At 47.6% G+C, this 14,926-nt stretch overlaps 1 protein-coding gene across 4 annotated transcripts in view; it reads left to right on the forward strand.

The window, feature by feature from the left end:
* Positions 1-14,926, forward strand: part of card14 (caspase recruitment domain family, member 14) — a 69,279-nt gene that overhangs the window by 28,370 nt on the left and 25,983 nt on the right. For all 4 annotated transcript variants that reach the window (XR_007898616.1, XM_051712034.1, XM_051712035.1 and 1 more), the window contains exons 11-14: positions 1,162-1,232; positions 1,415-1,466; positions 1,557-1,773; positions 4,387-4,513. Coding sequence is in view for 3 of the 4 variants with exons in the window: in XM_051712034.1 (XP_051567994.1) it covers positions 1,162-1,232; positions 1,415-1,466; positions 1,557-1,773; positions 4,387-4,513 (467 nt within the window). In the remaining variant the exon portion in view is untranslated. The remainder of the gene's footprint in view (positions 1-1,161; positions 1,233-1,414; positions 1,467-1,556; positions 1,774-4,386; positions 4,514-14,926) is intronic.

Here is a 14,926-nt window from a genome sequence, read left to right on the forward strand (position 1 = left end):
ATCCTTACTACCAATGAAATGATTTCAGTGAGTGTTGAATCCTCACCCTTACATGCGAGTTCAGCCTGCGGATTGTAGTTCAGTCCCTCTCTGAACACAGTCTTGTGTGCAATCTCATTCCATCCACTTTGGGCTACTAATGTCCTGAAGTGTATGGCAAAGTCAGCTGCAGAACGTGAACCCTGGCGTACATGAAGCAGCTGAACAGAGACATCTTTACCTCCCTCTGTGTATTCAAACACTTCATGGATCTGGGAAGCAAAGTAATCAAATGATGTTTGAAGCTGATTATCACACTCCCAAACAGCTGAGGCCCAGTCTAGTGCTTTACCGGTTAAGTAATGTCATCATAAATGCACATTTCTTGGACTCCTGACTGAATGACTCTTGTTGATTGGAGAAATATACTTTACATTGACGTAAAAATCCCTTGCATTTCTCTGGCGAGACATCAAACTTATCAGGAAGAGCGAATCTTACCGGTGTAGCTTGTGGAAGAGAACAGATATAGCAGGTGAGGTTCTCATTTTCAGCTCTTAGGTGGTTCAGTTGTTCCTGGAAACTTTTGAGCAGTTCGCTCTGGTGAGCGAATGCAGCCTGGAGCTGAGAAACTTCCGATGGATTCATTGGTGGTGAAGTATTCTGTAATGGACTCGATGTGGAGGCGAAGGTAGAATCCATATGCAAGAAGTTTATTACAATCAGCAGACAAATCCAAGACACAAGGCAGAGACGTAATCGTTGAAGCAGGCAAAGTAGTCATTACACAGGTAATCAGTCCAACCAGGCAATCAGAGCAAAACAGTTATCCAAAATCAGTAATCCAGTAAAGTAGGCACAACGGTCATAACAAGTAGGCAGTAAACAGGCAATGAGAATAACGCTTGGTAAGGCAGTGAAACTGGCAATACTTCGCAAAGTAACAATGGAAAAGCATGGCTATTTATATGATGCAAACAGGAAGTCACCATAGAAGAAACGGTACAGTGTCAGTATTCAGGAGAGGGCTCCCTCTGGTGGTCGGCTGAAGGGATACCAGCCTCATTCGTTACAACGGCGGTCATTGTTTCAGTGTGTACAAGATTAAGATGTCATGTATTATGTGTGTGTGACTGTGGAAAATTGGTGTGTGAAATAAAAATTGTTTGTTCCTTTTCTCAGCCATCAGGAGCTGATAGATGACTCTTCCCGCAGGAAAGGCTGGCACAATGATTTTGCTTTCAATCATGGAGGTACTTCCCCCAACATTCCATTGTGGCTATCCACATTAGTTAAAATGTAATTCTGTTACATGTGTGTGCACTCAGTGCCCATATCTGTGGCTATTGGAGTGAATCATAATGGGACATTCAGCCCCTGTTGACCTCCATTCTGAGAGCAATAAGAAATACTACGTGTTTATAATTTACTCTAGATGATGATGATGAGCCAAAATCATCAGAATCTCTTCTCTGCCATTCTGACAGGTACAATGACCATTAAAAGCAAAACCTAATGATCACATTTATTTTTTTAAACGGTTACACTCACAAGCAATTAAATGTGTATAAATCAAGTGTCTCCAGAAAATCAGCCCCACCCTTCCTAATGCGCTCCAGACATCAGGCCCTGCGTATCACCGGTCGTGTGATCAACATCTCTGTCCATGGAGAAATGCTTTTGAACCAGCTACAGGTCATCGGGGGAAATAAGACTGGGGTGTTTGTGTATCATGTGACTGAAGGATCATCAGCTCATACCGCTGGCATCAGCCCTGGAACTCAGATACTCCAGGTGAGATATTTGTGTTTTATACCTGAAGTGTGTTCTAGAGTTCCCAGCTCTTAAAGTTGCTTCAAGTGATTTTAGACATTCTGGAACTTCCACGAGACTGAGCCGTTGAATTACCAACATGATCACACGTGAAGTCGGCACGATGTTTCCGATAGTTTGGTACCCGAGGATCGGAGACTGAATGCCGACGCGCTGACATGCAGCATTCTTATCAGACATGTTTGCAGTGGTTTCAACGTGTTTACCTTTCCACCTGGTGCGATTGGCAGTGCGTTGCATCAGCTGCATGGGAGACTAGGGTACAAAGCCAGGCAGTAACCACGTTTGAATAATCAATGACGAGCATGATTCGGAGGTTTCATTTTTCCCTCTAACATTACTTTTTTACTCCATTAATGGCTAAGGTAAGGTTTGGGTTTGAGTTGGGGGATAGAACCTATAAATATATGCTTTTCTCTTCATTGTATAACGTCCTGTAAAGCTGAAAACAACTTGCTTCACTACTAGCTTTTGGCGACCTCTCTTGGACATAAATGGACCTCACACGTGCCCATATACCCTACAACACTTACCACTTTGGCCTCTGGGGGCAGTGTTTCGAAATTTTGGTCAACGTATACCGATTTTGACGAAAGAAAAGTTGGTACTCTTTCTGATTTCACTGTGAGATCAGGCTATGAATTACACACGTCCCCTCTTTCCAAAACACCTCCCTCCAAAGATAGCATTGAGACCGTCACTTTCTCACAGTTGTCAAACACAACAGAAGCTAATAGCACCCTCAGCTGACAACTGTTATGAATCTAAATGTGCATTACACCCAAATGATTCACTTTAACTTCTACACTATGAGAACGCGCAAAATTATTGACAGTCTGAAAAGCACATCAAAGTCTTCTAATTGGCTGATCAAGAATGTGCCTGCGTCCCGTGGTCAAATTTTTGTTTGCTGTTTACATTGTCAAGTGCTGCCACAGAGACCAGTGATATGTCTCAGGACACTTATTTCAGTGATATCTTTCAGGGAGAAGGAACATTTTCTGCATACCATTCCATAAAAAAAAAAAAAATGGAAGCACTTTATTTTACAGTAGTGTTCTACATTTACATACTATATAATTACAACAACTACAGTAATTAATAGATACTAAACCTAAACCTAACCTCTACTCTAACCGTAACCCATATTAAGTACATGTAGTTACCTAATATTACTCAGTGCTTTTTTGGGTATACTGAAAGTACACATACTGTAAAATAAAGTGCAACCAAAAAAATAAAATAAAAAATAGCTTACAGCACCTTAAGGCCACGTCGACACTAATACATTTTCATTCGTGTTCTGTTTGAGGGAAAATCTGCAGAATTCTGTGGAAGGGATTTACAATATTATTGGTAGTTGAAAGCAAACACAAATTAGCCAAAAATAGTTACCGGTAATAAGGGGTGGGGAATGTGTTGAACTTTTGTGAATGACAGAACCCGCAATTCTGCATTGAATAGATATTGATTATTGTATTGAGATCCAAGGACATTCTTTGTGAAATTTTAGAAAATTTACTGTTAGCGTCATTGGGGTACTATAGGGACAGAAGAAACTATGGTGATTAATATAATGACATCACGTACATGTAGCAAAAGAGCATGGGTGTCTAACTCATTTTAAGTCGCTGAATGAGGTTGCCCTGTGACACTATCACTCACAGATCCAGTTTCCTATGAAAAGCGTAAATTCGCGGGCGTGGTATATGCGAGACCTTGAGTGCCGATTGCAGCCACCGGACCTTAAGTGGACATGGCAACACTTTGTTCGCTTAAGCACCCAGGCCCACCCTTAGCTACAGCCATAGTGTTAATTACACGCCGACATTCACAAGCGTGAAGTTACAGGGCTTGAAGCACATAGTTACAGCAAACAGAAAGGGATCAGCTCAGATTCCAATCAGGTTATTCGCAAAATAAGTTTTCTGGGGTCTCTGGTTACATAGGCCCCCGAGACCACCTGAAATTCACACCCTGGCTATGCCAGTGAGCTTACCTAGTGATGTGTCATTCATCCCAGATTAGACAACCTTCTGTTATGTCACCCTCAATGTATTTTCAAACGATGCAGCGTGTAGTATTAACGCAGGCTTTGTTTGCCTAAAAAGGTCTAAAAAATGTGGCGCTTTTGTGTGAGACAATAAAAAGTGAGCCGCAGCACAGTGGTTAAAGATGTCATCTGTGTATGTTTACATAAAAAAACAATAGAAATACAGCACTGATGAAAGAAAAACATGTCGGATGAACAGCCCCTTACAGTTGTAAATAACAGCTTGCAATTTTTAATTGTCACTCTTAAAATGTACTTTACCATCAATAATAAGAATAACAAAACCAGTCTGACTTGATAGTGAAGAAGTTTCCTTTGAAAAACAGCAGTTAAGGACATTAGGAGAATTTAATGATGAAAGCAGTGGCAAGTCTTTCACTGACTGAAAATGAAAAATTCTTCGCTCATTTTTTTCTCTTTTTCTTTTGAGTTTTTGTATCCCTAGAGGGAAATGCAGACTTAACAGCAGCTAGAGTTTGATGGAGTTGGAACTAATCAAAGCCAATGTTTTGAATCTGCAGCTGAGGTATGAGCGGGAGCAGAGAGCTGTACAGATGGTTCTGGAAGATACCACAATGGAGGAAGCTCTGTGGGCCCTGGGGCAAGTCCAGGGACTTTGCCACATTACACTGAGACCCAGCCAGGATGGTAAGAGCTAAGGTCAACAGTCACAAAATAATACACTCTAAAAACCTAAAATCTTAGCTTTAAAGGGATAGGTTATTATGTCATAATTTTCTCACCGCCATGTTGTTCCAACCATAAATTACTTCATTTTTTCCATGGAATACAAACAGAAATGCTAGGCAGAATATTTGGACTAGTGGTCGACCGATATACCGCCAAGGCCGATAAATCAGCCGATATTCCGAATTTTTTAATTATCGGCATCAACCGATAAATTTTCCTATTTGGCCGATTTGTTTCTTGAGGGTGCTGAGAATTGGCTGCTTGCATGTGAAGCGACTGAGACATATAAATGACCAGTTACAGTTCATTTTGTTGTTACGTGCCATCGTGTTACTACAATAACAGACTGGTGTACAACAGTCTCATTTAAACAGTCCGCATATCAGAGCCGTGGCAGATGTGTTTGAGCTCATAATGTTAAAGTGCTCACCTGTTTCATTCTCCCTCTCTCTCCTCAACAGTTCCCTGTAACTATCTTGTCTAATGGTAAAACGGCAAATATCAATAAAACTAATATCTTATACCATCTGCAAATATTCACATATCTCGTTTAAACAGATGTAATAAACCAACCTCACACAACTTGAGCAAAGTGCTCATATATCTTCCTCTGAAGCACGTATTCTAACAGTTTCTCCTTAACAGTTCCCTGTTTCTTTTAACATTCTTTTCTAATGATAATTAGAAAATGATAATCTAATGATAAATATCAATAAAACTTCTATTATATACCATCTGCAAATGTGCAGATACAGTATCTCGTTTAAACAGATGTAATTCATGAACCTCACGAAAATCCAGCATTTTCTTCCTGTCAAGCGCTCATCTAATATCCTCCTCTGAAGTGTGTATTCTATCAACCAGAATCAAAACTTCAGGATCAGGATCAAAAGTTCCTCTGATTCACAAATCATGACGGTCAGTCTGTGACAGTCTAAGCAGGCCGTTTAAACTGTCAGGAGACAGGAACTGTGCTGCTCGCGCTGGATCCGCAAGAGTGCACAAGTGCAACTTCAAAGTAAAAGTGCGATTGTAAATGCGCACATGCCATCCGTGGTTGATGGACTACTGTGTATACTGTTATTTCCTTCTTCCTAATATACAGTTGTGCTCAAAAGTTTGCGTACCCTGGCAGAAATTGTGAAATTTTGGCATTGATTTTGAAAATATGACTGATCATGCAAAACACTTTTATTCAAGGATTTTATTTAAGGATAGTGATCATATGAAGCCATTTATTATCACATAGTTGTTTGGCTCCTTTTTAAATCATAATGGTAACAGAAATCACCCAAATGGCCCTGATCAAAAGTTTACATACCCTTGAATATTTGGCCTTGTTACAGACACACAAGGTGACACACACAGGTTTAAATGGCAATTAAAGGTTAATTTCCCACACCTGTGGCTTTTTAAATTGCAATTAGTGTCTGTGTATAAATATTCAATGAGTTTGTTAGCTCTCACCTGGATGCACTGAGCAGGCTAGATACTGAGCCATGGGGAGCAGAAAATAACTGTCAAAAGACCTGCGTAACAAGGTAATGGAACTTTATAAAGATGGAAAAGGATATAAAAAGATATCCAAAGCCTTGAAAATGCCAGTCAGTACTGTTCAATCACTTATTAAGCAGTGGAAAATTCGGGGATCTCTTGATACCAAGCCAAGGTCAGGTAGACCAAGAAAGATTTCAGCCACAACTGCCAGACGAATTGTTCGGGATACAAACAAAAACCCACAGGTAACCTCAGGAGAAATACAGGCTGCTCTGAAAAAAGATGGTGTGGTTGTTTCAAGGAGCACAATATGACGATACTTGAACAAATATGAGCTGCATGGTTGAGTTGCCAGAAAGAAGCCAATGTCACAAAAAAGGCCGGTTACAAAATGCCCGACAACACCTTGACACGCCTCACAGCTTCTGGCACACTGTAATTTGGAGTGACAAGACCAAAATAGAGCTTTATGGTCACAACCATAAACGCTATGTTTGGAGAGGGGTCAACAATTATTGTGCTCCTTGAAACAACCACACTGTCTTTTTCCAGAGCAGCCTGTATTTCTCCTGAGGTTACTTGTGGGTTTTTCTTTGTATCCCGAACAATTATTCTGGCAGTTGTGGCTGAAATCTTTCTTGGTCTACCTGACCTTGGCTTGGTATCAAGAGATCCCTGAATTTTCCACTTCTTAATAAGTGATTGAACAGTACTGGCTGGCATTTTCAAGGCTTTGGATATCTTTTTATATCCTTTTCCATCTTTATAAAGTTCCATTACCTTGTTATGCAGGTCTTTTGACAGTTATTTTCTGCTCCCCATGGCTCAGTATCTAGCCTGCTCAGTGCATCCAGGTGAGAGCTAACAAACTCATTGACTATTTATACACAGACACTAATTGCAATTTACAAAGCCACAGGTGTGGGAAATTAACCTTTAATTGCCATTTAAAACTGTGTGTGTCACTTTGTGTGTCTGTAACAAGGCCAAACATTTAAATTAAAACTTCTAATACCATTTGGATGATTTCTGTTATCATTATGATTAAAAAGGAGCCAAACAACTATGTGATAATAAATGGCTTCATATGATCACTATCCTTAAATAAAAGAAAGTTTTTTTGCATGATCAGTCATATTTTCAAAATCAATGCCCAAATTTCACAATTTCTGCCAGGGTATGCAAACTTTTGAGCACAACTGTATGAACAATTTCTTCATGGGCAAGTTAATTATTATAATTTGATGACTAAACAGAAATAAGAAGAAACTGCTATCAACTATTTAAAATACAATATTATTTTTTTAAATTATTTTTTACTAAGTTAAAGTTTTGTGTAAAATTGAGTAAATATAGTGCTAAATAAGAGTTTATTCATTTATTTAGCAATTTTATGTTTTTGTTATTTACCATATTAAATTGTGTGATCTGTCGGCATTGTATCGGCCTATCGGCCACCCAGCTCTCTGGATATCAGCATCGGCCATTAAAAACCCATATCGGTCGATCACTAGTTAGGACTGAGAGCCTCACTGAATACAAAAAAAGATGGTGGCTGTCAGTCCCTAACATTCTGCCCAACATCTCACTTTGTGTTCAATGGAAGAAAGAACATCCCTTTAACATCTGAATGAATGTGCTGTTAAAAGAATCACTTCCAATCTTTGGAACCTTAAATCTAAAAGTGAAATCTAAACTATTTGAAAAACCTGCTGTGTGAGCCTTGATGTAACAAGCCATTTCAGGAATGCCATCCAACGGCACAGCCAAAAACAAATGATCTTCATTTCATACTTCATAGCCCTGTCCTTGTACTTTTTTTTTTTTTTTTTTTTGCATGGCATACTGTTTTTTATCTCAATTACCTCATTCTTCTACTGTTTTCATTCTTCAAGCATGTGCAAACATCACCATTCTTTGATTAACACTCTGAATTTTTCAGAGATACAATCTTATCACATATAGAATATTCTCAGCACAGGAGGCACAGCATTTTCTGCATTCAAAAGTACTTTTTTCAATACTTTGCAGTATTATAAAGTGTCATCCGTAATCGCTCAACTGTGCCATTTATCACAAGAAATACCTTTGTATTTATAAATGTATGTGCAATCAGGGACTTAAAACTGTTCAAGGAGCAAAAACAGAAGATGAACGAAATTTTTTGCAGAACGTAACCGAAAACAAGAACAAAGTGATTTTCAATTATTCCGGAGTGAAAACGTTATTTTTATATCCTGGTAACCGGTTATAACCAGTTAATTACATTCTGATAATTTTTTCATAAAAACCAAAGGCCAAATGGTTTATCACAGTAAATTTTTGGAACTTCACTATTTTATGTTGCCCGAAAAAATAAAACATGTGCTTTGACCCTGAAGGAAACGTCATGGTTACTGGTGTAACCTCCGTTCCCTGATGGAGGGAACGAGACGTTGGTGTCGATGTAGTGACACTAGGGGTCACTCTTGGGAGCCCGAGACACCTCTGGTCTTTGATAAAAGGCCAATGAAAATTGGCGAGTGGTATTTGCATGCCACTCCCCCGAACATACGGGTATAAAAGGAGCTGGTATGCAACCACTCATTCAGGTTTTACGCTGAGGAGCCGATATAAGGTCCGGCCATTTCAGCGGGTAGTTCAGCGTTGTGGCAGGAGGGACCAACGTCTCGTTCCCTCCATCAGGGAACGGAGGTTACACCAGTAACCATGACGTTCCCTATCTGTCACTCACTCGACGTTGGTGTCGATGTAGTGACACTAGGGGTCCCTATACAAAACGCCACAAGGCTGAACTGTGTTACGTGAACTGGCGGTGTGTGGTGGGCAGACTTGCTGTGTGCCTCATAGCCAGCACACCAGGTCGACACGTAACCTCCCCCAACACAGTTATGAGTGTCGAACGGCCCTTTTTGGGGACAAGTCGACTACCCAGAGATAGAGACAGGCTTAACCCAGTCATGGCCTCTTTCCCCTTCTCTTTTTCCACTCCCTAAAAAAGAAGGGGGATTATCCGACTGGGCCGCCAGGTCTAGTCGGGGGGTGTCCCTCCCAAGGGGAGGACACCGCGGAGACCACACCTCGCCCCAAGAGAGGGGGGATATTTAAGTGGAAGAATACATCACATGGTCTTTCCAACCATGTGGAGAGCCTTCAAGGTAGATCCTACCCAATGGGGGAGGAGTTACTACAACATGGAGACTGAGGGGCTCTGCCCAAGGAAGACGCAGTTTGCCAGTAGGGAAACGAACTAGCGGAAGATATAGATCGCATGGGGTTAGCCTTACAGGGAACCACCACATGCGGAGCACCTACCCCAGAACCGGGCTCTTAGTTAGCGCGTGTACTGGGCCGGCAGCGAGTCTCTCCGAAAACTCGACTGCCACAGGGCTCGGAGGAAGTCAACCAGGGAACAACCTTTGTGAACACTACTGGGAATTAACAGCGCACGTCTTCAGCTCAAAAGGAGGTGGAAGGCGCTATGTGCAAGCGATACACCCGGCCGGCTATCCCGGGCTTATCCGCTTGTGTTGCGTGCCACTACCTGGGACGAAACCGGTTCCACCCGGAGGTTGTAGAACCTTGCAAAGGTGTTGGGTGTTGCCCAGCCCGCTGCTCTACAAATGTCTGTTAGAGAGGCACCTCTGGCCAGAGCCCAAGAAGCCGCCACACCCCTGGTAGAATGGGCCCGTAGCCCTACCGGGGGCGGCATGTCTTGGGCGAGATATGCCATAGATATGGCATCAACAAGCCAGTGGGCGATCCTCTGCTTGGAGACAGCGCTTCCTTTCCGCTGTGCACCGAAGCAGACAAAGAGCTGCTCAGAGAGTCTAAAGCTCTGCGTGCGATCCAAATAGATGCGCAAAGCGCGCACCGGACACAGCAACGCCAGGGCTGGGTCTGCCTCCTCCTGGGGCAGCGCTTGCAGGTTCACCACCTGGTCTCTAAAAGGAGTGGTGGGAACCTTGGGCACATAGCCCGGTCGGGGGTCTCAGGATCACGTGAGAATAGCCCGGACCGAACTCCAGGCACATTTCGCTGACAGAGAATGCTTGCAGGTCACCTACCCTCTTGATGGAAGTGAGCGCAGTCAGGAGGGCAGTCTTCAAGGAGAGTGCCTTAAGCCCGGCTGACTGCAAAACTCAAAGGGGGCTCTCTGTAGACCCTGAAAACTACAGAGGTCCGATGAGGGAACAAGGCGTGGCCTGGAGGGATTCAGCCTCCTGGCGCCTCTTAGGAACCTGATGATCAGATCATGCTTCCCTAAGGACTCACCGTCGACTGCGTCATGGCGTGCTGCTATGGCAGCAACGTACACCTTCAAGGTGGAAGGGGACAGCCTCCCTTCCAACCTCTCTTGCAGGAAGGAAAGCACTGATCTGACTGCGCACCTCTGGGGGTCTTCCTGATGGGAAGAACACCACTTAGCGAACAGACACCACTTAAAGGCATACAGGCGCCTCGTAGAGGGAGCCCTAGCCTGAGTGAATGTGTCTACCACCGCAGGTGGGAGACGGCTTAGGTCTTCCGCGTCCCGTCCAGGGGCCAGACATGGAGATTCCAGAGGTCTGGGCGCGGGTGCCGAATGGTGCCCCTTCCCTGAGAAAGAAGGGCCTTTCTCAGGGGAATTTGCCCGGGGGAGCTGTCACGAGGAGCGTGAGGTCCGAGCACCACGTCTGGGCGGGCCAGTAGGGTGCTTACCAGGACGACCTTCTCCTCGCCCTCCCTGACCTTGCACAGGGTCTGTGCGAGCAGGCTCACTGGGGAAAACGCATATTTGCGAATGCCAGGGGACCAGCTGTGCCAGCGCGTCTATGCCGAGGAAGGCCTCGGTGAGGGCGTACCAGAGCGGGCAGTGGGAGGATTCTTGGGAGGCGAACAGGTGCACCTGTGCCTGACTGAATCGACTCCAAATCAGCTGGACCACCTGAAGGTGGAGTCTCCACTCTCCCCTGCGGGGAACCTGCCGTGACAGCGCGTCCGCTGTAACGTTGAGGTTGCCCGGGATATGAGTGGCTCGCAGCGACTTGAGGTGCTGCTGACTCCGGAGGAGGAGACGGCGGGCGAGTTGTGACATACAGCGGGAGCGCAGACCGCCTTGGCGGTTGACATATGCTACCGCTGCCGTGCTGTCTGTCCGAACTAGCACGTGCTTGCCCTGGATCAACGGCCGGAACCTCCGCAGGGCGAGCAGAATTGCCAGTAACTCGAGGCAGTTGATGTGCCAACGCAGCCGCGGACCCGTCCAGAGGCCGGTGGCTGCGTGCCCGTTGCAAACAGCGCCCCAGCCCGTCTTGGAGGCGTCTGTCGTGACCACGATGCGCCTGGAGACCAGTTCTAGAGGAACACCTGCTCGTAGAAACGAGAGGTCGGTCCAAGGGCTGAAAAGACGGTGACAGACCGGTGTAATGGCCACGCGGTGTGTCCCGTGGCGCCATGCCCGTCTCGGGACTCGAGTCTGGAGCCAGTGCTGAAGCGGCCTCATATGCATCAACCCGAGCGGGGTGGCCACCGCCGAGGACGCCATATGCCCCAGGAGCCTCTGAAAATGTTTCAGTGGAACCGCTGTTTTCTGTTTGAACGCCTTCAAACAGGCCAGCACCGACTGGGCGCGCTCGTTCATAAGGTGCGCCGTCAAGGAGACTTGAGTCCAACTCCAAACCGAGAAAAGAGATGCTCTGAACCGGGAGGAGCTTGCTCTTTTCCCAGCTGACCCGAAGCCCTAGTCGGCTGAGGTGTGAGAGCACCAGGTCCCTGTGTGCGCATAACCCGTCTCGAGAGTGAGCTAGGATTAGCCAGTCGTCGAGATAGTTGAGAATGCGAATGCACACCTCCCTTAACGGGGCAAGGGCAGCCTATGCGATCTTCGTAAAGACGCGAGGAGACAGGGATAGGCCGAAAGGGAGGACTTGTACCGATACGCCTGACCCTCAAACGCAAACCGCAGGAAGGGTCTGTGTCGAGGAAGGATCGAGACGTGAAAGTACGCATCCTTCGGGTCTGCCGCCGCGAACCAATCTTGATGCCGGACGCTCGCTAGAATGCGTCTTTGCGTCAGCATCTTGAACGGGAGTCTGTGTAAGGCCCGGTTCAGTACTCGCAGGTCCAAGATTGGCCGCAACCCACCGCCTTTTTTCGGTACAATGAAGTAGGGGCTGTAAAACCCCCCTTCATCTCGGCTGGAGGGACAGGTTCTATCGCGTCCTTCCGTAGGAGGGTAGCGATCTCCGCGCAAGGTAGCAGCGTTTCCATCTTTCACCAAGGTGAAGTGGACACCGCTGGACCTGGGCGGATGCCCAGCGAAGTGAATCGTGCAGCCGAGTCGGACGGTCCGGACCAGCCCTCGCGACGGACTGGAAAGCGCAAGCCATGCACCCGAGTTCCGCGCAAGGGGGACCAAAGGGACAACGTCATCGGATGTACCGGCGGGTGGGGCCTCGCGGCGGGGCGGAGCCTGAGGTGCCACACCCCATCGTGGCCGTGCTGAGTCAGAGGACATCGAAGCACTTACCCGGCTCCTTGTGACCACCCCCGGAACAGCCTGGGACGGGGGAGGAAGAGGCCTGTCCTCATGACCCGTGGAGACTGTCACATCGGGGGCAGATTTGTGCCACAGCTGGGCGCTCAGGGCGGGAGACCGCCGCTGGAGCGCCAACCTGCCAAATGGAGTGGTGGACGGTGGTCGTGATGCCAGCCGTACACACCGAATATGTGACCCAGGGAACAAGGAAACCACTCTTGCGGAGCTCTTGAGTACTGCAGCCACTTGGGCATGCAGCGCAATTAAATGCAAAAGGTAACAAAAAGAAGATCTGCTTACCAGCTCCAGAGCAGCGGGTTTCGTTGTCCCTGGGTCGCCCGTCTCAGGGGCGCTTCGAAGACCTCCGTGGGTTCTTCGGTGCCGGCTGTGAGACGGGTGGCGTCGGCTTCCTGCGGTGGGCTCCACGCCGGGGCCGGGCCAGAGGGGCGGGCTGCGGCGGAGCCGGTGCAGTCACCGCAGGGGGACGCCCTCGGCGATGAGTAGATGGGGGGATCTTGAGCCACGCCGGGGCAGGACAAGCCGGCTAGCACCCATCTACTGCTCTACCATCGAGAACTGCTGGGCAAAGTCCTCGACAGTGTCGCCGAATAGGCCCGCCTGGAAAATGGGGGCAGCAAGGGATCGTGTCCTGTTGGCCTCACCCATCTTGACCAGGTTGAGCCAAAGGTGGCGCTCCTGGACCACTAGTGTGGCCATCGTCCGCCCGGGAGACCGTGCCGTGACCTCCGTCGCTCGGAGAGCGAGGTCGGTCGTCGAGCGCAGTTCCTGCATCAATCCCGGGGCGGAACTACCCTCGTGCAGTTCCTTTAGCGCCTTGGCAGACTTGCAGGAGAGCCATGGCGTGCAGGGCGGAGGCGGCTTGTCCAGCAGCGCCGTAGGCTTCGACCGTCAGAGACAACGTAAACCTACAGGCCTTGGACGGGGCTTTGGGCACCCACGCCAGGTGGCGGCGCTCTGCGGGCATAGGTGCACCGCGAGCGCCTTTATCCACCGGGGGATTGCCGAATAACCCTTGGCCGCCCCACCATCGAGGGTAGTGAGAGCGGGGAAGCTGAAAAGATCGGGACCGGGCAGTAAAAGGTGCCTCCCGCGATCTTGTCAGCTCTTCATGCACTTCCGGGAAGAAAGGAACGGGGCGGGGCGTGGCTTTGAGCGGCGCCGCGAGCCCAGGAACCAATCACAGAGCCGCGAGGGTTCAGGGAAGAGCGGTGAAATCCACTCTAACCGACGCTCGCGGCTGTCCGGGAAAGCATGTCGTCATCTCCGCGTCAGCCTGTGACTGGGCGATCGACCCCGAAGGGAGGAGCCCAGCCGAGGCTTCCGACAGGACGAGCCCGCTCTCCGATGCTGCGCTCGAGAGCTCATCACTTTCGCGGGCTCCGAATAAGAGGTCGAACTCGCCGTGAGACGAGCCGGCGGACTCACCCGGAAGCCCGATCGGGGCAGACGAGCGTGCTGGGGGATGGGAGTTCCGCGGGGGGATACCCGGCGGAGGCGGTCCCATTGGGGTCCCCAAATCGCCCCCAGTGCTAGCCGCGCTGGCCTCAAACCCGTGGGTAAAAGGACCGAGGCGGGAGCCTCTGGGGTGGCTCGCTTCCTTACGAAGGCGAGCCGCGACCGCAACGTTGCCATGGACACATTCTCGCAATGAGAATGTGACCATCCACGAACGCTGTCTCCGCGTGAGCAGTGCCCAGACACGAAAGACAGTGATCGTGACCGTTAGAAGGCGAGAGATAACGAGCACAACCAGGAATAACACACAATCGGAAAAGCATCTTTAAAAAGACGCGTCTTTAAAAAGACGTTCCGTGTGTGCGCTCTTTTAGAGAAATATATACTCTTTTAGAGGGGAAAAATGCTCTTTCAGAAAATATACTCTCTAGTTTTTCTGCCGAAGCGCCCAGGGGCGTTCTCTGCAGTGCACCAGTGCAGAGGAGGGAGAAGCCGCTGAAATGCGCCGTCAGATCCAGCAGGTGAATGAACAGTAGTATTCAGCTCAATGAGCATGACCGTTCGGCTCCGAAGAGAAAATCTGAATGAGTGGTTGCATACCAGCTCCTTTTATACCCGTATGTTCGGGGGAGTGGCATGCAAATACCACTCGCCAATTTTCATTGGCCTTTTATCAAAGACCAGAGGTGTCTCGGGCTCCCAAGAGTGACCCCTAGTGTCACTACATCGACACCAACGTCGAGTGAGTGACAGATAGGGAACTGCTGCATCACACATTTCTTTGCCTAATTGCCTTTTGATGTCGCATTCTGTCAATGAAGACCTTTTTAAAAACTATGTATAATTACTACATATACTGGATATGCACAGCTAATCCA

The sequence above is a fragment of the Myxocyprinus asiaticus genome, chromosome 12, assembly GCF_019703515.2.
Source record: "Myxocyprinus asiaticus isolate MX2 ecotype Aquarium Trade chromosome 12, UBuf_Myxa_2, whole genome shotgun sequence".
Lineage (NCBI taxonomy): Eukaryota > Metazoa > Chordata > Actinopteri > Cypriniformes > Catostomidae > Myxocyprinus > Myxocyprinus asiaticus.